Here is a 23,535-nt window from a genome sequence, read left to right on the forward strand (position 1 = left end):
AAAAAAATGATGGGTTAAAAAATGTACTGAGGAAAAAAAATGTACTTTTTTATAAATAAAGTGTTGAAAACAAGCCCGTTTGCCTCACATTGCTCCTCTCATCTCCCTGCCGCGGCCTTTCTCCATGGCAGTGGGGGTGGAATGGGGTGCAGCTGGAGGGGCGCACAAGGAGAGGGAGGGGACAGCCCCACCCCGACACCTCGCAGGGGTCCCTTCAGAGAATGCTCCCAGGCTGCCACAGAACCACCTTCCGCACAGCGGGGGGACTGCGGACATGGGACGGCGGGGCTGGCACCTGCAGACACAGGAGGGAGCCCCCATGGGAGGGAGGCCTGGGACGGCTGGCGCTGGACCCTGCAGAGAGGGAGAGCCCGGGTGGGTTGGAGCCCTTCTAGAGGGTTCAGGCGCCTCCTCTCCCAGAGCTGCTGAGTCTCCAGTTCCCTTTGTCCCTTTGTCGCCCCATTCCTGCTGTCCTGCTCCTTCCTGCCAAGTCCCCTCCTGTGGCTGTGTGGAGAAGAAAACCAGCAATGTCACACCTGCTGTGTTAGACAGATCCCTAGGGACAGAGAAGAGATGGGAGCTTTATCCTTTCATCTTCTATTTCGAAGATTCTTCCCAGCCCCAGCCCCTGCAAGCTCTCCCTGAGACCCAGCCCCCACCCCATTTCTCTCCAGGGGGCTCGTTGGAGGGAAGGTCTCCTTGTTCCTCGGTTACCTCCCCCTCCGCTCACCAGCACCATCTGCTTCCCATCTCCTGGGCTGGAATGCAGGACAAATCGATCCTGGGGGTGGGAGTGGCAGGGGCTTCAAGGACTGCCCTCTCCCAGCCACCCCCGGTAGCATCTCCTTACACTGAAATCCACATGATGGACCCCTGAGAAAGGAGGTAGGGATGACGGAAGCCAAGGTGGCTGCTTAGCAAAGCCTTCCTGCCCATTTGGGGGGCTAGGCCATGTCCTTCACACCTAGGATTAGGGCAGGGTGGGCAGAATTCGGCGTGAAGAAGCCAGCAGCTGTTGGCAGCTGGCTGGGCCCCTTGCTGGAAGGCCAAATCCAAATCCGGCACCCTAGAAGGGGCTGTGTTTAGGTGTTGATATTCGAATGAGATGCAGATTGGTTGTTTAAGCGGTCACTTCCTCAGTTTTCCAGGCTGTCCATTTAAGTTAATTTTTAATTTGTGCAGGCAATAAATGCTTAATTACATTATTAATATATTGGAAGAGAGCAGTGGACAGAACGTCCTAATTGGCATTTAACTAGAGCGTTCCGGCAAATTAGCCAAGCCTTCCTACGGCAGCAGAAGGAAGGCAAGCCAATTCGTCCCAGGCACAACCTCTCAGGGCAGAGCTTTGGGCTAGAGAACCCAGACCCAGTCCCTTCCCCCAGGCCCAGATGCCAGCACGTCCCAGCTCTCCTTGTGGACATTGCAGCCCCCAGGGCTCTGGGAGTCGGTCTTAGTCTTCTAGTCAAGTTAGGCTTAGGCAGAACGTTCTGATACTTAGGCTGTGGCTCCTCTGCCCAAGCCTCAACCCTTGCCCACGTCCCCCCACCACCACCCTCAGCAGAGCAAGGGACCAAAAGCCGATGGCCTGGAGGCAGCACCTGCCTCAGTGGCTAATTCCCCCCGCCACCCAGCCATGCCCAGTCTCAGCTGGTGGGCCCAAGACTAAGGCAAGACTAAGGTACCTGGACAGCCGAAGGGCCTCTCTGGAGACCACGGAGGGCTTTCTCTCCATCCCTCCACCCTACCTCTGCCTGGCTGCAGATGCTTAAGGGAATAAACTTGATGAATTTAGGGATTTATTTATTCACTTATGCATTCATTCATTTCATATTTTTGGCCACTCTGGGCCAGACACTGTGCAATACCATGACTGTCACACCCAAAGTTCCTGCTCTCAAAGAATTCAAAACCCCAGGCATCCCAGATTCCAAAACCAACAGTGCCATATTGGTGGCAGGCTGTAGCAGTGTGGTGACAGCACAGACGGGAGGAGATCATTTTTGTTTGGGAGTGTCTGAGGTGACATTTCACCTGGGCCTTGAAGGATGAGTAGGAGCTCTGCAGACAGAGATGTGTTAAAAGTATTCCTATTAGCCAGGCATGGTGGCACATGCCTGTAGTCCCAGCTACTTGGGAGGCTGAGGCAGGAGGATCTCTTGAGCCCAGGAGTTTGAGGTTGCTGTGAGCTAGGCTGACACCACAGCACTCTAGCCATAGCAAAAGATCGAGACCCTCTCAAAAAAAAAATTAAATTAAATTAAAAGTATTCCAGGCAGCCTTGAGAATTTAGCATCCTACATTACTTGTTCTAAAAGGGATCATCCTAGTCCAACACTCATTCTGCACATGGAAAACTAAAGTCTAGAGAGGAAACTAAGGTTTGACCCAACTGGCCCAGCAGAAAGCATGCACCAAACACGCTCAAGGGCTGGGACATGTCCTGAGAGCAGCAGGAGGGGGAGGAATCCAGGGGAAAGGGGGGCACCAGGGGGATACTAGATCTGGTACAAGTTTCTCTTCACTCACAAAGCAGCAGGAGCCCCCAGTGGGGTATAGACTGGGTTTGCAGGAACCACCTTCCATGCTGAGTGGAGTTGTCAGACAGGGCTCATCAGGGAAGACTTCCCAGAAAATGTGGTATCTGAGACGGTTTGAAGAATGGGAAGGATGGATTGGTGGGAAAGCTGGAGGAGGAAAGGCCTCTGGAGGCTTGATGAGAGCAGCAGCTAGACCTGCTTCTGGAAACACCTCTGCCCCTGCCCTGCAGCTGGACCCCTGGGGAGCCGTCCTAGGGTTCCATCTTGGTGCTGGCTTCTTGGCCCCCGAACCTCTTTGCTCCCCTGGTTTACAGGCTTGATGGCAGAACTAGGCCAAGTCCTTCTCCATGGGGGGCTGCCAGCCCACTCCCCGTCCCCAGAGCTGACTCCCAGATGAGAAGCTGCAGGCAGTGTCCTCACCCTCCCTCCCCTTTGCCAACAACTCATCCCCCGGTGTGTGTGTGTGCGCGCGTGTGCACACACACACACACACACACACACAGCACACTCACACTCTGTAGGGGGCCTCATCTCAGCTGTCTATCCAGCTGCGTTACATCCAAGGTCATCTTGAGCTCCATGGAGAAAGGCACAGGGAGAGCAGTGTGTGGCTTGAGAACCAGCTGCAGGGCATTGTCAGCATATGCCACAGGCTCCATTGAGCGCAAAGAGCTTAACCTAGGAAACACACCAGCACCATCTGGGGATTTGAAAAATCAGGCCCCAGCCTAGGCCAATGGGGTCAGAGGCATATTTGTAATAAGCTGCCTTGGAGGTTCTAGTGGACAGCCAGACTCAGAGCCCTGCGTGGAGCAGAGGCCATTCTAGGTGTCAATCATGAGGAAGAGGTGGATCGTGAGATGGGAAAATGGGGCAGGGGGAAGGGGGTGGTAGTAGTCGGGTGATTCAGCGAGTTAATGCACATAGGGTGTGGGTGCCAGACGAGACTTACTGTTGTCATCATTAGTCATCATGGACCATCATCATCATCATCATCATCGCCTCTGAGACTTGGGGTCCTGGGTGCTAGTGACTGTAGTGGAGGCTGCCACCTGGAGGCACGTGGGGAGCCAGGAGGGAGCCACACTTGTAATCCTCAGGAAGCAGGTTTTCGGGTTTCAGGCCACTCCTCGGTGCCTGGTCTCTGGGACGGGAAAGCAGGATGAGGAGCTCAAAGCCCAGCATGAGGCCCCACGGGCCCTCTCCGAATGGAGTTTTGCTCCATGGCGTCACCACCCTGAAGTGAACATGCCCCATGAGGGAAGGAGGCAGTTCCCACACAGCCTGTCAGGCGGATGCTGGAGGACCCTCTGAGAGAGGCAGAAGGGGAGGTGGCAGGGCCCGTGCCCCTACGTCCCTCACTCTCTGCCTGAGGACTGGCCCCAAAGGTCCCTAGGAGGCTTTTATTGCACAGTGAGTGAAGACTTTCGGGGGATGACTGACTCGGAGGCCAGCGGGCTGGGGTCCCCCAGCCTGACCCCCTCCTCACACCCCCTCTCCCCTCAGTTAGCAGCCAGGTCCTTTTCATTTTACAACCCTCCCGGGACCCTCATCCCTGAGATAGCCCCCGTGGCCTTCAGGGTAATAGGGGCAATGGGCTAGAAGTCCCCTGAAGGCCAGGATCCTGTCTTTCATGCCCAGCACCTAGCCCAGAGCCGGCACAGACGGGGTGCCCCACAGATGCTGAATTTATCACAGTGAGAGTCAAAAGAGACCTTTCGGGTGGTGCACCCAGCCTCCAGGGCACCCCAGGTGCCTCTGCTGACGGGCCTCCCCTTCCTGCCCCTACAGGGCCACTCCTCTGTGCAGACAAAATGTCCCTCCCCTACGTGTCACCCATTGGTGTAGGCACCTCCCCAGGAAGCAACACAGAGTAACAGCCTGGCCTTCCTAGCACCGTTCTTCAGATACTGGGAGACTGCCACGCCTCACCAAACCCCTTTCTTATATGTTTAACCCCATGCCATGGTCATCAGGTCACTTAGCAACACAGCTGTGAGGAGCCCGGAAGTTGGAGTCAGGCAAACCTGGGTTCAGGTGTCGACTCAGAAGATCAGTAGCTGTGGGAAGCATCATCACAGTGGGTGGCAAAGAGCAAGTGCCCAAACAGACACCAAACACCCCGTCACCTGTGGACTGCTAATAATGTGGCAACGTAGACTCACCAACTACAACAAACGTGCCACTCTGGTGTGGGCTTTTGGTAGTGGGAGAGGCTGTGCATATGTGAGGGCAAGGATTCTACGGGAAATCTCGGGGCTTTCTAATCAATCTTATTATGATCCTAGAACTGCTCTAAAAACTATAGCCTATTTTTTAGAAAGAAAGAAAAAAAGTTCCTTTTACTCCATGTGTTCCTGAAAAAACCACATTGCCGTTTCCCTCTCATTCTGATACCCAAGGGTCAAATACCTTTCCCTGGAACAGGCCCAGCCATCAGGGGATGGGGAGGTGAAGGCGTGGGGGACTGTTCATGTGTCCTCCCTGGACCTAGCCTACCCCCTCTCAACGCAGAGGGCACAGCCAACCCAGCTGGCCTCAGATGTCAGCACAGAACACAGAGGGGCTCAGTCCTAGCAGCTACATTCCTGGTGGGTGGTGGGTAGATGGAAGCATGGATGGTTGGATGGAAGGATGGATGGATGGATGGATGGATGGATGGATGGATGGATGGATGGAAGGATGGATGGATGGAAGGATGGATGGATGGAAGAAAGGATGGATGGAAGGATGGAAGAAAGGATGGTTGGAAGGATGGATGGTTATTTGGATGGAAGAGTAAGCCTTTGGGTTGTTTTCCTATGTGCTATCTCTATGCAGATCTATCTCCTTCACCCCATACTTGGGCTGTCTCTTTCCCTCCACCCCCACATGTGGTGATTTTCATGTGTCCCTGCTAAGTTTGATCTTGATGATCAGGGCTGGCATTTCAGCCCAGGCAGTCCTTTGGATGCTCATTCTAGCATGAGTTCAGCTCACAGCTGACATTCATGGAAAACCTGGTGGAGCAAGAGCCAGGGCTTTAGAGTCAAACTGCGCTTGACTCAATCCTAGTTTCACCATCTCTCAGCTCTGTGGACCTGGGGCCAGTCGCTCGCCTTCTCTGAGCTGTATTTCTCCAGCTATGTGAATAGACCACTGGGTGAGTAGAGATTGTATATGGAGCAAGTTATTTGTAAAGCAGGTACCTACGACAGACTACTGTAAGGACTATAGGAAAATAATCTCTTTGTAAAGTTCTCACCACAATGCCTGGGACAGACTGAGTGCTCAGCTGAGTTTAGCTAGGATAGTATTATTTCTTACCATTATGTTCACCACTTTGTGTCTGCCCTAAGCAGGGAAACAGAACCTGTCATGGAAATGACATCGGGTATGAAGACACTTGCCAAGTCCTAGGTGGGATCCCAGCTCTGTGCCACCTGGCTATACAGTGACCACCCCCCCCCCCTTAGTTTCTTCTTTTCTGATTTGCACTACCCCACACCACGACCCACCCACTGGTTGGAGAGGCACAGACATGGAGGGGCTGGGAGCGCCCTTTGGGGTAGCACGCTGGTTGGGATCCCCACACTGGGCCACCCTCATGCCATGGGGCACCAGGGCCAGCTGTGGGAATGTGATGCCATGTTTACTGCAGGGCAAAGGCTTCCAGTGCGTCCTACAAAGTTTCACCTGCAGAAATGGCCCAGGAGCTGCGTGACGTGGGAAGCAAGAGAATGGGTCTCAACTTTGGTCCATTTTACTTACCAGGATCTGTTTAAATTTTTAGTACTTTGTTAATGCTTTTGTGTCTGTGAGATTCATCCATGAGGGTTGTTGTCCATTGCAGGGGATGGGGGCCTATATTATTCCTTTGTGTGGATAGGCCACAGTGGAAGTCTCTATTCTGTCATCAGTGCATATGTGAGTTGTCCCCAGTTTGGGACAATTATGAATAAAGTTGCTGCAAACATTCTTGTATGTAACTTTGGGGCCCATTACCTTCATTCCTGCTGGGTACATACCCAGGAGTGGAATTAGGGTTTAGCAGATATGATCAGTTGTCCAAAGTGGTTGTGCCAGTTTATGCTCCCAGCAGTGTATGAAGGTTCCCAAGGCTCTGCTTCCTTGCCCACACTTGGTATCATATGTCCTTTTAGTTTTAGCCTTTCTGGCAGGAGCATGGTGATATCTTATTGTGATTGTATAATAATTTGCATTTTTCTGATGACTCATGATGTTGAGCATTTTTTCATATGAGTGTTAGAGATTTGGAGTTTTGAAAGGTTCGTAGACTTTAAAACAAGAATGTTTGAAAGCCCATCATCAGACATTCACTGGAGCTCCAGAGGAGGGGTTGGAGTCCATCCAGCTGTGCTGGGGTCCTCCCAGGAGAGGTCCCTGTTCCAGAGGCCCAGGAGGCACTGGGGAGGCTGGGACAGGATGGGTGCAGCCAGAGAATGACAGGGAGGATGAGTGCTCTGGGGGAATCCCAGAGGAGCAGGAGGGACACACCAGCAATCAGGAGACAGGAGTCCTGAGGCAACACAGAGTAGGTGGCATGAGGCCCTGAGGGGTCATGGTGACCAGTCTGGGCAGGGTTCACTGGAAAACCTTCCTCTGGTCCCCATGACTGACTCCTAAGCAATGCAGATTTCCTGGGGGCATTTCTCAAGAAGGACAGGGGACAGGGAGCCATGCTTGGTGGAGTTTTCCCTGATGAGCATAATGAGTTGGAGGGAAGGGCTGGACCACAGTGAGGAGGAAAGGGGCGTAGCCTGGGAGGTGGGAGCCTGGGCTCTGCTTCCAGCTCTGCCGCTTCTCCCCAGGTAACCTTGAGCAAAGCGATTCCATGACCAAGGGGTCTGGGGCATGGCCTCTGTCTGCAGATGGAACAAAGAACCCGAGAGATGGGAGCCTGGTGGCCTCTCCTGAGCTGCTCCTGGCACAAAGCAGCAGGGCTGGGGTGGCAGGTCCCAGGAGCTCATAGACAGCCCTGAGAGTGACGGATCCCCATGTCCCATCCCCTCGTCTCCGTCTACTGCAACTGGCTGGCAGTAGCCACAGAAAGAGTGTGGGAAGGTGGCAGCTGCCTCTTAGGCTGGCTCAACCCTCCCTGGTGAGAGTGCCCCGCTCTGCCCTCCCCTGCAGAGAAATGAAGGACCCACCTGCTAACAAAACAAATGACCCCAGCCGCCATAAGAGGTGAGCAGAAAAGGGGTTCCCATAAGGAAAACATGGGGGCAGTGGGCTCCCCATGTCTCCGCTGGCCAGCAGGGTAGGGGAAACAAACCCCCAAGAAAGACCGTGGCTGCTGTGTCCCGGGTTTTCCTCCAGAGAAGTGTCTGTTCACCCCAGGACGATTTGAGGTTTTGATCCATGAAAAGCGTAGGTCCCTCACACAAGCTCTTTCTGGAGACATACCCAGTGGGAACTGGAGCCCCCAGCCGGCTGGTGAGGGCCTTCCTGCAAACTCTGAGATAAGACCGCACCCAGGGCCCCTCAGTGGGGAAAGGGTCGCCCTCCGACACCCACTGCCTCCTCTTGGGTGTTCTCTGCTGCCTCTTCCCAGAGACCAGGCTCTCCAATCCAAAGCCTGGGCCCCTGGGTGTCCTGCCTCATGCCCTATTCTTTTGTCCCCACAGCTCAACACCTGCAAATCCCAAGCAAGAGATCTGTCTACCTATCTTAAAATTACAAACCATTATAACCAGATGGAACCTGAAAGATCATTTTCCCCAACCCTCAAATGAGGAAATTGAATACCAAAAGCCTAATGACAGTAAGAATTCCTTACACTGATATGATGTTTAGAAATTACAAAGTGACCCAAGATATTTTAATAATAGCTAAGACCTACAATATCAGTAAGTACCAGGTACTGTTCAAAGTGCCTTACGATATTAAATCCCCGCCTCAGTCCTGGGAGGTGGGTATTATTATTATCACCACCCAGGCAGTCTGGCCCCAGAGGCCAAGCCACTAATCTTTCTACCACCCTGCCCTCTGCCTGTCCAGTAGACTGTGAAGGACAGGGCCTTGCCCTGGCCCAGGAGAGAGGGACCATACCAGCCTAACTCCTGGGGGATCCTGGGGCCCAGACAAGTTTTAGTACACCCACAGAGCAGCAGGTGCCCCAGGCAGGGTAAAACCTGAGCTTGTGGGAACCACATTTGGTACCAAATGGAGTCATCAGAGGCAAGCAGGGCTCATGAGGAAAGCATTCCCGGAAAAGATGGTATGGGAGATGATTTTGTAAAACGGAAGTGATCTGGAATGCACAGCACTGGAGAGGAGCAAAATCCTCCATGTAAATATTTACAGCAAGCATCAACTTGAACAGACCGGACCCCTTGGACTGCAGGAAGGGGACCTGGGTGCCCTGTGGTCCTCATAGCCCCCTGGGGAGGTAAGGGAGAGGCAGGCCTGCCACTCTGTGTAGCTGACGATTAACCCCAGGCTCCGGGATGTTCCACGTCTGCCCAAAGTAGCACAGGTGGTGAGTCACACACTCAGAACTTGGACCCAGGCCTCCTGACTCGAAGCCAAGGGGCTCTTTACACTGTACCAAACCGCCCATTAAAAAGACCAAAACCCCATCATGGCTCACAGTGTTCCGTCGGCTTATAACTTACTAAATGCATTGAACACACACAGTCCCATTTGAAGTCGTGCTCTGGAATCGCAAAGCGTAGCCTAGACATGCACAGACACTGGTAGATGGGCCCAGTTTGGGCCTGAGTTTAATCAAATCTCTCTTATTAGCTTGGTGATATGGGGCAAGTAGTGTACGATGGAGACACGAATGCCTACCCCCGGGCTCAGCGAGGGGCAAGTGCACAGGAAACACTCCCTCCACGCCGCCCCCACCCCTAATCCAAGTGAGTCCTCATCCAGCTTCTCTCCCAAGAAGGACCCAGAGTCCAGCTGTCCCTGTTACTCTTCTTGGAGTGTTTGCCGCTTTCAAAGGGATAAACAAATTAATCCAAATCTTCTCTCTGAAGCTTCCCATGGTGTTGCCCATAGAACTTGCCAGAACAAAACCTGCCACTCCTCATCACCTCCGTAAGTATGTTGAGGTCTTGAAGTTCCCCAGATTTCTCGAGTGTTCAGTGCCCCCAGGGTACTGGAGCTCATCCTGTCCCCCACCCCACTCACAAAACACACACCACCTCAGAACCAGGACTCCCGAGGAGGGTGGATTTGTGCCTCCACCTTGGCAAGGCCAAGAGAAAGTCCATTCAATTTAATTGCATTTATCATAAGCATTTACATATCTAAATCCCCTCTCATTTTAATTACTTCAGACCATGCTGAGGTTATCTCAGTATATACTCGATTTGGGGGATTTTCCATCAGGACCTGAGGCCACGTAGTGGGGTCCTGGGATGACTGAGGGCCCCCTGCTCAGACGGACAGAAGGTTAGACCACAAACACCCCTCACTCCCAGGAAGACAGACACTCCCTCAGCTTCTGGCTATTTGCTTTGGGAATTCCAAGCTTTTCAGGTCTCCTCCCCCCCAGCCCCTCCTGGGTGACAAGTCTGTCTTGCTAATGTGACGTGTGAGGGTGATGCTTCCACTGTCCCTGCTGATGGCACATTAACTCTGGAATCACCTCTGTCTGCCTACCAAGTGCCCTGCAGAGGTGGACATCCCTGGAAGAAGAGGGTAGCCGGATAGGCAAGAGGCAAGTGGGTGGGGGTGGGCTCCCCATGCTGGATGAACTAAGGAAAGAAATGTGGGTGCCCTGAGGTCCCAGCAGCTCTGCCCCAGTGGGGCTCCGAATCCAAGTGTCAATCCCAGAGAGCTTAGTCACATCCTCTATGTGACTTTGGAAAAGCCACTTCGTTCTTGTGCCTCACTTTTCTCATCTGTAAAACAGTAATATTAACCCATGCCCTGACCATTTCCTGCGATTTAGTGAAGATAATAGAATGCAAGTGAAAGTCCTTTGTAAACCATGAACTTCAGTCCCAATGTAAAAGATCATCATTCTGCAATGACCTTTCAAGGTCATTCCCCACCAAGGAGACCTCAAGACCCTGCTAGAATCTCCCCAGTGGCAAGAAGCTTATTTCCTCCTGGGGTGGCCCCAGATTGCTACAGGCAGCACTGATCTTCAGAGATTTCTGATGAGTCTGTGGCTGGAGGATATATAAGGAGAAGAAATGGGTGCTCTGTGAATTCCACCATTCCTGTGTTTTTGTGTTTTCTGTGTTTCTTATTTTCCTGGTAACACTTCTCTTTAAAACTGCTCATCCAGGGAAATCCTGGGGCTTGAGTGGATGAGGGTCTCCTTGAGCACCCAGTAAGACTGGGAGGGAGGGATGGGACCCCCCAAAATAGGGAGCAGGGGAGCTCAGAAGACAGGCTATTTCTGAGACTTGGGGCAGTGGGTATGTTGGAGTGGGGAGAGGGACAGTTAGTCTGCTGTTCCCTCCTCCCACACACCACTTACAGCCCCTCCCCAAGTACAGGTTCCCTCTTCCTCCCCCAAGCCAGCTCCAGACCCTGCCCTGTGGGGTGGAGCCTGCTTTCAGCTCAACTCCCAGATGCCTAGGGCTTGTCCCAGCTGGTCTTGAACTTGCATCATTCTGACTCCACATGCTGTGGATGGAGTAGGACTCAGACTTGACCAATCTAATGCTGCTGTCACTCAAGCCTGCCTACCCCCAGCCTCAGACCCGAGCCCCGGGAAGGCAAGCCATGGGCGTCAGAGCTCCTGCCAGCCTAGAGGAGAGAGGAGGCTCCCTCGGAGCCACCCAGACCCACTGGAATTCCCACCCTCAGGGAGAACAGAAGCTTCACGGGTGTGGGGAGTCCCTGTGCAGGGGTTGGCAGCTGAGGGGAAAAGGTGGCTGGAGAGACCTGGCACAGACCCAGACTCTCCCAAGGCCTCCCTGCACAGGCAGCTCCCTGGGCGCCGCTCCAGTGACTTTAACAGTGGGGAGGGGTCTAGGTGGGGACCCCCAGAACCTGGCTGTTTATAGAGCTCCTCAGTGGACACTGCCCCCAAGCCAGTGACGTTTGGTTTCTGCAGGGACAGTCTCAGGCCCTTTGCTCTGCCAGCTCTCCTGCTGGGTCCTGGACGGTGGCTCTAGGGGGCTGCAGCCGCAGGGGGTGATGAAGGAGGATCCTTGGGTGCTGGAAGGATCCAGAGGCCATCCGCTAGCAGCCAGCCCACCACCACCATCCCGGGAAGTGGGAGAACCCACCACCACCACACTGTGCTTCTTTCTCCTAATAATGTTAGAACACTACTCCTGCCCTGCTGCTGCGATCTACAGAGGCTCCGTGCCAGGTTCTCCACGTGCATCACCTCACTTGCTTCTACTGTTTCTCCGTTTTACAGAGGAGAAAGCTGAGGCTCAGCACAGGTCACACCGCCAGAAAGTGGGGAATCCGCCATCATTTTTCCCACTGCACTATGTGCCTTTTTGGATTTGGCGCTTCCTCCCCCACTTAAGGAAGCCTTTTGTGAGGGGGAGATAGGGAGGAAAGAGTGAGGAGCTGGCAGAGGAGGGGGAAGAGGGAAGAGGGCGTGCTGGGGGTGGGCGGGACGGGTGTGTGGCAGATAAATGTGTTCCCCGTGCCCCCAGCCCGCCCCACCTGGCTGGGCAATTCCCTCACTCATCCTCCTCCCTCCAAGAGGGCTGGGGGTCAGATCCCTGCACAGCAGGGTCCCCAGCAGGGAGATAGTCCCTCTCCCTCCAGGAATGTGCGTGAAATCCCAGTAACTCTCTCCAGCTGGGCCTGACCTTGGAGGGGGCTCAGAGTCAGCCTCAATCATGTTCCTTCTTCTTCCTAATGACAAGTCAAGGTGTGAAGGGCTAGGGGGAAAGAAATGGGGGAGCTGGTGACCTGGGGAGATCATTCCAGATAGAGGGAACATCATAGGCAAAGTGGAAAGTGACTGTCCTCAACTCCTCCCAAAGGGGGTCACAGCCTCACACACACACACACACACAGGGATGCTCTGACCTCTCTTCCTGAGGCCTGCAAGGGCCTAGAAAAGTTGGGGTGTGTGGATCAGAATGGTGAAAGGACTAAGGAAAGCTGAAGGCAGGATGAGAGAGGCCCACAGGCAGGATTAGGGCAGGAGTCCCAGCCCTGGCTGCCTGGCAGGTCTGCTAAGGAGCAGATATGTCGCTGCCCTAGGAGAACTGACACTGTGTAAGCACTGGGTGTCTAGGCTCTGTGCTAAGGGCTCTAACCTGCATTACTGCATTTATGCCTGACAACAATCCCATTGTTATTCCCATTGTACAGATGAGGACACGGAGGCTCAGAGGGTTTAAGAGATTTGCCCAAGAGCATACAACTAAGAAAGTGGCCAATTCAAGGTTGGACTGGCCTGTCTTCCTCTACAGATGAACTGAGAGACGGAGGCAGCCAGAGGGCATGAAGGTGGACCCCAGCCACACAGAGCACTGCCCAGAGAGTCAGGGTGCCTGGGTTCCCATCACACCTCCATCAGCAATGGGCTGGGTAGCCTTGAGCCTTTCTCTAACCTTCTCTGAGCCTCCAGCTACCTATCTGTCAATAGAGGCAAAGGGTGGGGGTATCAGATGAAATCATTTAAGTAAAAGCACATGTAACATAGAACTGATATTATGATAATGTGGCCACAGGTGTCACCTGGCCCAGAGTGCCAGTATGGGTGAAGAAGCCAGTGAGGGCAGAAGTGCCAGCATCATCACCATCATCATCACCACCACCATCACCATCGTCAGCAACTTCATCACCTTCATCAACAACTTCATCACCATCAGCAGTACCATTAATTTCCATTTATTAAATAGCTAATAACAAAAATAGCAACCATTTATTACACATCGACTATGTGCCAGGCACTTTGCTAAGCACTTTACGTAATTTATGTCTGCTCCAGGTGAACAGAATGGAAGTCAGGGCGAGGGGAAGAAGAGGGCAGGGCTCAGAGCCTAGGGCCTCCAGTCTCCAGCCTCCATCCGGGAGGTCTGAAGAAGGTGACTACAAGGTGACCTCCACCTAAATTCAGAACCAGAGAACATTCTGTGGCCAAAGAGAAAAGGCTTTTTGCACCAAGGGGCCCACCAGGGAAGACTCAAGGCTGAAGCACAGCTCAGCCCAGGCCTGAGGGAGTGACCAGGAGCCCAACCAGGGGAGAGGCAGGCAGGAGGCTCAGGGCCAGCTCAAGGCCACCACAGACTGTAGCCTTAGAGGAGGAGAGGGCAGAGGCCCAGCTGCACAGGCCAAGAAAAGAGCTCTGTGCTCCAGTCTCCGGGTAGTTCCTCTCACCACCCTGGATCAGAGGAAAGCATCTGAAAAAGTCCCCTCCTGTATGGGCTAAACTGGGGAGGAGAGGGTATGTCCCCTCCTGGGTGAGGGGAGAAGAGATTGCCACAAGCCCCAGGTGTGATGGGGCAGCAACCAGCCCAGCTCTGCGTCCTGGGGAGAAAGCATTGAAATGAGACAGAGACGGAGGCAGAGAGAGCTGGAGCAAGCCAGGACACGCAGTACGGCAGGCGCGTGTGGGACACAATGTGGGGCCTGGCTGGGAAGTTTGTGCAGGGCCTTAATGGGGGAGGCTGGGGAGCTTAGTCTTGATGCCAAGGCCACAGGGATCCAGGGATGGCCATTGCTGGTCCCTGAGCGTGGGACCAGCCCTGCAACATCCCAGCTCCAGCCTCCGTGTTGCTCCGGCCTGTGCAGTCAGAACTTTCCCGTCCCTGGGGCCTAGGTCCTGCATTCTCACAGTTGGGCTCCAATGTAACAGTGAGATTCACATGAGTCCTGGGGCCCTCCCAGCAGCACGACTGCGGGGTTCTGCCCTCAGGTCTTCCACGCAGAGGAGAGTTGGCCCAGAACACCCTCCCTCTAGCCCTTGCCTTTGGCAACAGGAAAGAGGTCATGGCCAGGCGGACACTGACCCACAGGATGGGCCCTGGGCAGTAAAACCAGACCTTCCTTCTGCCAATCCTACCTCTGGGCGCTAGGTCCAAACACCCAGCCTCTTCCGAGCTCCTGGCTCTCCAGAAACACCTGCTTGGCCTGCGTCGGAGGAGCCTAGCACAGGGCAGACCAACCCAGGGTGGCTTCCTGGGCAGAAGGGCCAAGTGGCTGCCCTAAGGAGCTCTGGAGGACATGACCCCAAGAGAGCCTCGTCAGTCCAGCTCCTGAGAAAGGCAGTGTCTCTGTCCCCAGGTAGGGGCAGCAGGAGAGAGGGCATTACCATGATCTATGGATGAAATCCAAACCTCTGAGCATGCTCTGCCCCCTGCTCCCCCCAACCCCAGATTCCTACCCTGTCTATCTCCCCTGGCACCCCATTTCTAAGCCATATCCAATACTTGGAACTTCCGTCATATACCCCACATTTCACACATGTGCTCCTGCAGCACCCCTCACTCTGCCTGCAATGTTCTTCTCTCTCTCTTTCTTCCCCTGGTGAACTCCTATTATGCTTTCAAAACCCTGCTCAGAAGGCCCCTCCTCTGTGAAGCCATGAACTCCCAGAGTTAACTCTCTTCTCTACACTCGCCTGAGCCTTGAGGAGACTTCTCTTGCAGCATGAGTCACAAAATAGGGTATTTAGTTGTGTCCATGCATGACTCCTCCATTAGCCAGGGGACAAGACCCTCAGCACCTGGCACAGTGCCTGGCACACAGAGGGTTCTAGGGACATGTTTGTCTAATGGAAGGAGGGGCAGTGGGCAGGCCAAGTGTGAAGCAGGACGTCTGGGTTCACCTTCTGCCCTGCGCTAGGCCTGGGGCGCAGGAACACAAGGTCCAGCTGGGAGCTGGGTGGTAGGGAGACCCGGACTCAGATTTTGGGCTGCACAGGTGTGATCCAAGGCTGCTCACACTCCCTGACCTCGAGGCCTCACTGGCTCCTGGAAGAGCACAGAAGCCCCTGATGTCCCTATTCTGCAGCTCCCCAGAAGGGGGCCTGGGTCTGTGTTCACCTCCTCACGGTGGATTTCTCTTTCTCAGTTTGAGGGACGGGAGAACCAGACGTGTTGTCGCCATGTGTCAGGTGAGAGAACTGAGGCCCAGGGGTTATGATCCCAGAGGCAGGAGCAGCCAGGAGGGAGCTGGCCAGAGGCCTGGGGCCTGAGCCAGGACAGAGCGCAGGCTGTCCCTAGAGAGAAGAGGCCAGGCGCTGCTGACATAACAGGACAAGAGGGACTTCAGCCGTCCACCTGGACCCAGTCCAGCCATGGTGGTCCTCGCTGTGGGACTCTGGACAGTTGACTTGACCTCTCTGAGCCTTCTCAGTAGAACAAGGCACACACGGCCAAACTCCCAGGATCATGGCGAGGACTGGGCCCGACACCAAGGCTGGCGTGCAGTGGGTCTCTCTGGGAGCCCCTCACACCCTCCCTCTTACAGACTCCCCACTCAGCCGGGCCGGCTGCCTGCAGGTGACTGGGCCTGCCCTGAAGCCTGCGGAGCTGGGAGCGGGGAACAGATTCGTCACGGTGTAACCAGAGCGTGTCTGGGGGCTCCATGCCAGGGCTCCCGCTGGGGCCAGCGCCAGGCCCCCTCCTCACAGCTGTCAAGGCGAGGCTGAGACAAAGCAACCAGGGCCCCGCCCCTTGGGCAGGGGGGTGGGTAGAGCCGTGTCTGGTAAAGGATGAGACGCGGTGGCAGGTCCCTGCGGAGTAAGGGATCAGGACTACTGAGAAGGCCCCACAGCCTCAGGCAGAGTCACACACAGGCGTGGGCTCCAGTGCCCACGCTGCCACTGACCAGCTGGGTGACTTGCACAAATAACTTCTCTGGGCCTCATTGTGCTCATGAGGAGTAATGTTACCTAATTTTGCAAGCTTGATATGAGGATCACACAAACCCCAAATCAGCGACAGAGCCCAGTACAGTGCCTGGCATGCCACAGACTCAGGCCAGTTTCTCCTCCGTGTCTTTTCCTTGTCTTTCCCTTGTCTTGTCCCCATTCTCATTTTCTCTCTACTAGTAGCAGAGGTGATCAGGCAGGGCTCCGAGGCACCAAGGGAAGTTGCACTTAGATTTTGAGAGGGTGGGACGTGGAGAGAGGGCAATTTGGAGGGAACAAAATCAGAGTTATCCACTGTGGCCCTGGCACATTCAGGCCCTGCCCACTGCATCCCACCTGCTTGCACCCTTGGCTTCTGACTGCCCACGTTAGTGCATCCACAGACTCCCTCGCCACACACGGGCAGCCCTCCACACCTGTGGGCTCTGCGTCCGTGGAGCCAGCCAACTGCAGATCAAAAATATTCCCCCCAAACTGGATGGTTGCGTCTCTACCGAATATGTACAGACTCTTTCCTTGTCATTATTCTCTAAACAATACAGTGTAACAACTATTTACATAGCATTTACAGTGTGTTATTAGGTGTTATAAGGAATCCAGAGACGATTTAAAATATACAGCAGGATGTGCGTAGGTTACATGCAAAGACACCATTTTATATCAGGGACTTGAGATCGCAGGATTTTGCTGTTCTGGCAGGGTGGATGCTGGAGCCAATCGCTCACAGACACCGAGGGACAACTGCACTTGTGTTTCCACTGTAAGGGTGACATGAGGGTTTCTGTGAGAAGAGCTGCCTCCCTCTCTTGCCAAAGTGGCTCCAGAGTCCCTGAGGGGTGATGGGCGAAGCCTCTGAGGAAGGTCCCCCAGAAGCCAGAGTCGAGGCAGGGGCTGAAATCCCAGCCTGGAACTGTCTCTCCCTCCTGCTCGGATCCCATGTGGGGCTGGGCCATGTGGGAGGGAAACCTGAACTCCGTGAGCCAGACATTGTGTATGTTCATTTCCCTACTGGTCCCCCCAGCCCAGCCCAGCCCTTTGGAAATGCCAGCCTGCCTCAGCTGTGCTGAGAAGAAAAGGGGATATAGGTTTGGGTCGTGTCCAAACAGAATTCCTAGCATCCTGCCCAGATGTAGCTAAGGACTCAAAGTGAGAGCTCCCCCTGGTGGAAGGTGAGATTCCAGAACTGCCCTCTGCACATTCATTAAGCCAAACCTCCATGCGCTCTCCGCGCACCTACTGAGTGCTTCCTGCATACCAGGCACCGTGCAGGCGCTGGAGAGACAAGTCAGACGTGCACTCACAATCTTTAGAAAAGACACAGAAAGAAGGTGCTGGGGAAGTCGAGAGGAGGACACCCATTCCAGCAGAGGAGGCAGGGAGGGCTCTCTAGAGGAAGCACATCCAGCTTAAACCTGCAGGATGTGCTGGCCTGGACAGAGGCAGGAAGAAAGAGAGACCCCTGTAGAGAGAGCAGCTCCTACTAACATGTGAGGCTGAAAGGAAGCAGGGACTCCCAGGATCCCGTGCGGGAACTGCAAGAGGTCCAGGCTGGCTGCAGCGTGGCATTTCCTCCAGGAGCCAGGTCATGAAAGCCTCAGCCCCTGAACATTTCGCTGAGGGCCAAGAGGTCTTAGAGGATTTTAAGTATGGAGGTGTCCTGATCAGATCTGTAGCTTAGAGAGATCACTCAGGCTCAAGGGCAGGGAATGGTTTGGAGGGGACAGGACTCGAGGCAGAGGGGCTAGTTAGGCTATGGCGGCAGTGCAGGTGATGCTGCTGGTTGGCTCCAGAGGGGTCGCACTGCAGATGGGGAGGAGCCGCCACACCCGAGAGCTGTTCAGGAGGAAGACACGAGCAGGACAAGAATCGGTGGTGTTCAGAGGCAGGGACTGTGCCTCATGCATCTCTGCTTCTCAGCGCCAGAGCAGTGCCTGGAACAGAGCAGAGGCCCCATAAATGTTTGCTAAACCAAAGCAGGAGACAGGAATGGAAGGTTGCAGGGCAGAGCAAGAAGGCATGAGGATAAAGAAGAGACAATGTGGAAGGAAGCTACGGTGGGTGCCAGGGTGCCAAGGTTTAGAGAAAAGGGGACAAGCTTGTTTAACGGATTGCAATATCCAAGCCCAAGAGGTGTATGAAATGAGAAAGACGAGAAGCATGATGCTGGGGCAGAAGGTCCTAGGAAGAGCCTGGGGTTTCTGGGTCCCCATGATAAACACACACACAGGGCCCAGCCCCTGGAGCACACGACTCTCACACAAGGCTGCCCCTCCCGGCCAAACTGCCTGCCCAAGGGGGTCACAGCCCACCAACAATGGAGGGATGGACGCTGGGGCCAGAGCCTTTGCCGAGAGGGCTCTCTCTGATTACCAGAGGCTAGGGCCAGAGAGGAGCTGCATAGTCGCTTGGAGCCAGGGTGGTGCTGAGGTCTCTGCCAGATAGCTGGCATTGGGATGGAGAAGAGAGAGAGAAAGAGAGAGGCAGGTGCTTGTCAATTCCACTTTAGGAAAATTGGCTCCATGATGTTTATTGCAAACTGCAATTTAGCATCTCTGTTCAGGTGCTCTGTGTTTAATTATATATAATATGGCAGTGGGGAGGAAGGAGAGAAAGGAGCCTACAGTATATGATTTTCTCCTCAATCTAGTCACCTCTGGGTGTTGTAAAGATCAGAGGTGAGAAATGGAGCCCAGCAGAGGGAGGGACACAAAGGACCAGCTGTGGCTTCCCAGCCAAGCCTGGACAGCCAGAGAGCAGCAAATACCCCTGGTCACAAGCTCAATGTCAGCTGCCTCGTGGTCTTCAGGGACGGACTGGTGGCTCCAGCTCAGACTGAGAAACATTGCAGCAAACCCGAGCAATCCTCCGAGGCCCTTCTCTTTCTGAGGCCCAGAGAGGTTGCATAACTTGCCCCACCACAAAGCAGGTTGAGAGGGGCTGCTGGACACCCCAGCCCTGCTTCCCTCCTGGGGGGCAATGGCCAGGGGGGTCCGACAGAGAGTGGCTCAGCCCCCTTGCCTTAGACCACAGCCTCTGGGTTTTGCAGCCTCTCTGTATGGGAGAGACTTAGTTTCCCTGAGAGGAGCCCCCAGGCGCCCCCGCCCCATCCAGCTCACAGCTCCCTTCTTCCCGTCAGGGTCCTCACCCTCTCTCCAGAGCTGGGAGGGCAAAGCTCCCATTAGTTCATTTGCTTGTTTAATTGGGTAGGGAGGGGAAGGAAATTAAACTCCTCAACAGGAATCTTCCCTGCAGGGCCAGAAATGGAATGAGAGGGTGGAGACCCCATCTCTGAGCACCCTCCACCTGCCCACCCCTGTGCCCCAGATCCCAGGATCAGAGCAGGGTCGAGGGTTACAGGGTCCTGGGGACCTAGAGGATGAGGTTCCCTCCCACCCTGGCTGGGACAGCCCCTCCTAGAACAGGAGCACGGCGGCAGGCCGGGGAGGGCAGGGCTGTTGAAGGCTGAGTACTGCCTCAGTGGCCTGATTCTCTGACTCTGTTGCCCACCTGACTCTCCCTGGCTTACCTGAGTCTGTCTGTCGCTCTCTTTCTGATTCTCTTTGTCTCTTGGTTCCAGAAAAGCCCCTCCCCCAGGGAGGCCCAGGAAATGTGCCCAGGCTCCTGGGGGGCGCCGTGGCTGTGGTCCTCATTCTTGGCGTGGCACTCGCTGTCTTCTTTCTGTACCGCCGGCAGCAGAAGGGCCAGCTGGGGACAGATGGTGACGGGTGAGTGTTGACAAGCCTCTGCCCACCCCAACTCTCCCTTCTCTGCTCCTGCCTCCCAGCCGCATGGCTCCCCAGATGCACTGGAGCACCTCAACTTGTGACAGCTCAGGGCCTTCCGAGGGCTTCCCCACCCCCACCTGTGGGGGGGAGCATTAACCCCTTGGCGGGAAGAGCTAGCCCTCACGGGTGCTGTGTGCCAGGCACTGCCCAGTGTTCACACTGCCAGAAAGATGCATTTGAGCCTCACAGCAGCGCCCAGGGGCAGGTGCACCATTGGAATCTGCAATTTACAGATGAGGAAACTGAGGCACGGAGAGGTTAAATAACTCTCACAAGTTTACCTTCTCCCGGCCACTGGCAAGGGTGAGGGCAGGACCGGGGCCGGGGTGGCGAGTGAGGCACAAAGTTTATGGGAGTGCCAAAAACCTCAGCAATCACGATAAATAATATTTTAATGCAATATTTTAAAAAATCAAAATGAATTCAAAAAATCCATGATAAACAAAATATTAACATTTTAAATAAAGATGGGATTAGAATTACTGATTTTTTCCCTATTGCCTCAGGCTCAGCATGCCACTATTACCGATCCTGTCTTTACTTCAAATGTTGATATTTTGTTCAGTATGGATTTCTGCATTAATTTTCATCTCAAAAACATTGCATTAAATATCATTTATTGTGATGACTGAGGTTTTTGGCACCCCCATACTTTGGATCCGGAGCCTCCCTCCCCTGGCCCTGGGTGAGGGCCCACTGTGCATCTTTTGGATTTCCCACAGTTTTTTGAGCTAGAAAACCTGAGATTCGCATGGTTCCAGTACCCAGGCTAGAGGAGGGACGAGAGGGACAGAATAGTCTGGGGACAGGGGCAGAGACACCCAGGAAAGGTGGGCGGGGCGCTCAGCCTCTGACCCGCTCTGCTGAGTCACCACATCCCAGGCTCTGGCCATCCAGGGCTACCAGGAGCAGGACCCTGGAACCCATTGTTGAGAGTAGGGTTCAGGGGCCTGTCACTGTCAGGTGGCCTGACCAGGACAGAGACCGCCCCTGCAAGCCCCCGTACTGAGCTCACCTTCATCCTGTTCCCCCAGGACGGACCTAACCCCCTCCCAGAAGCTGGAGCCTCCTCCCGGCAGGCAGAGCTACCTTGCACCTGAGGACATCCAGGTGGGCCTGGAGCAGCAGAGAACGAGGTCCCTAGACTGGGGGAAGGGGAGAAAACTGGGAGATGGGCTCAGGGAGGGGGCCCAACATTAAGGCGGAGCTGGCACACCTCCATGGGCCGGTTTCCACAAGGCCAGGTCCAGGCTAGAGGCCACGTCCAGGTCTTCCCCTTGTCCCCCACCCTGAGAGATAACAAACTAGGACCCTCCCCACCCCAGGGCCCCCAGGGGAACCTCTTCCTCCACCTCTCAGTGCATCCATTCATTACAAGATATTTACTGAGCACTACAGGGTGCCTGGCCCCATGCTGGTAGAGCCAGCACAGCTGAAGTCTCAGGGTGCACGTGTGCCCTCCCAGGTAGCCACCAGTGTGGCAGATGCCGGGATGGGGGTGCGTGGAATCGAGGAGGGGAGTCCCAATCAAACTGGGGGTCCAAGGGGCCTCCCAGAGCAGGGACACAAGAAAGTGAGCGCAGCACTCACCCCCTTCTCTTCCAGATTCTCCACCTGGAGGCAGGGAGGCTGCGGCAGGAAGAGGAGGAGCTGCAGAAGCTGTCCCTGCAGCCCCCCTACTATGATCTGGGGGTCTCCCCCTCCTATCACCCCTTGGTAAGGACGACTGAACCTTGAGGACAGTGCCCCCAGCTGAGCTCCACCCAGCCTGGCCACAAGCCCAGCTGCCTTAGAGGGAAAGAGGACAAAAGAGGCTGAGGAGGGCAGAGTGGCACTGGGAGGCCCACCCCAGGGGGAGCCTCGGCCCCCCAGGGCTGCCCACTGCGGGCATGCAGGGCAGAGCAGCTGGGGAGAGTGGGATTTCCAGGGAGGCTGGCCCCAGGCTGATGCTGAGCTCTCCGTCCCCCAAGCCCTGTCCCCAGCTCTGTACCCTGCACCCCAGTTCCCTGTCCTGCCAACGACCACCAGAAAGCCAGCCACAGCCCCTCCTCTTGGCCCCATTCCCAGCCGCTCGGAGGGCCAGCGTCCACTTGAATGGCTGCCACCTTTGCCCACAGCCTGCTGCTTTCAACAGACTCTGGGGCTCTGGGCGGTCCCGGTACAGCGCCAGCCCAGAGACCCAGGCCAGACCGCCTGGGCCCAAAGATAACACACAGTCTCCTGGCACTGGTGGGAGAGCCAGGCCTTTGTCTCCACAGCACAGCCATTCTCCCTCTTGGCTGGAAGTGCCAATGTGAACCCATCTTAAGGTGCCAAATCCTGCCCCCAGGGAGATAGCATTCCTTTCCCAGGGTGCTGAGCCCAGAGGACCAACCCAGCCCCCACCTCTGACGCTATGCAAGGGCAAAAGACCACCGACCATTTGTTATTCCTCAGCTAACTTATGTGGACACAAAGACCATTCCTCAAACAGCTGCTGGGCAACCCTTGTATCATTGTCCTTCCCATCCAAGGGTGCACCCCTACTTCCCAGTCTGCACTGCACAGCCCTGCCAGTTCCAACAGAAGGGACCACAATGGCAGTGTGGAGTACGTGCTGTGTGCCAGGCACCTTGCTAGTCGCTTTCCAAACATTTTTCTGTTTAATCTCACAAGAATCTATGTGATAAGTCTTATTGTTGCCTCATTTTATAGAGGAGGAAACTGAGGCTCAGTGAACTTAAGAGATGTCTTAACACACTTTGTGCTGCTGCAACAAAATATTTGAGACTAGGTAATTTATAAAGAACAGAAATTGATTTTTACAAAGCTGGAGCCTGGGAAGTGCAAGGTTGAGGGGCCGGAATCTGGCAAGGCCCTTCTTGCCGCATCGTCCCGTGGCGGAAGGTGGGAGGGCAAGGGAGCAGGCTCTGAGAGTGAGGGAGCAAGAGGGGCCACACTCGCCTTCATAACAAGCCCACTCTCTCCATCACTAACCCACTCCCTTAATGACATTCACCCATTCATGGGGGCAGAGCCCTCACGACCTGATCATCTCTGATTAGGTCCCCCCTCCTGACACTTGCATCGAGGACTACGTTTCCAACACACGAGCTTTGGGGGACACATTCAAACCACAGCAAGATCACCCAGTGAGTAGCTGGGGTAGCATAATTGGGACCCTAGGTGCTCTGGCTCTCAAGTCCAGGCCCTTAGCAGGCAGCAGCCACCAAGACCACCAGATGTGTGGGGAGTGCACCTGAGGACAAAGGAGCCTGGGCAGGGCTTGAGCCTCAGGGCAGCTCAGCTCAGCTAATGCCAAGCCCTCTGCAGCCCTGGGCCCCCTGTGTGCTGCAGAAGGGCCCAGGCTGCTGCCTGGCTGCCCCACAGCTTTGGGAGCCCCGAGGGCAGGCGAGGTAGCACTGAGAGCTTGGCTTCAGAGTCCTGAGCTGGAGGTCGGGTGCCACTT

The 23,535-nt window shown here is 54.9% G+C and overlaps 1 protein-coding gene across 1 annotated transcript in view; it reads left to right on the top strand.

Moving 5' to 3' along the window:
- Window positions 1–21,824, top strand: part of NECTIN1 (nectin cell adhesion molecule 1) — an 86,407-nt gene extending 64,583 nt beyond the window's left edge. The window contains exons 6-8 of the mRNA XM_045556272.1: window positions 19,880–20,027; window positions 21,122–21,197; window positions 21,693–21,824. Of these exons, the coding sequence (XP_045412228.1) occupies window positions 19,880–20,027; window positions 21,122–21,197; window positions 21,693–21,824 (356 nt within the window). The remainder of the gene's footprint in view (window positions 1–19,879; window positions 20,028–21,121; window positions 21,198–21,692) is intronic.
- Window positions 21,825–23,535: the final 1,711 nt, after the last annotated feature.

This window comes from Lemur catta, chromosome 7, assembly GCF_020740605.2.
Source record: "Lemur catta isolate mLemCat1 chromosome 7, mLemCat1.pri, whole genome shotgun sequence".
Classification (NCBI taxonomy): domain Eukaryota; kingdom Metazoa; phylum Chordata; class Mammalia; order Primates; family Lemuridae; genus Lemur; species Lemur catta.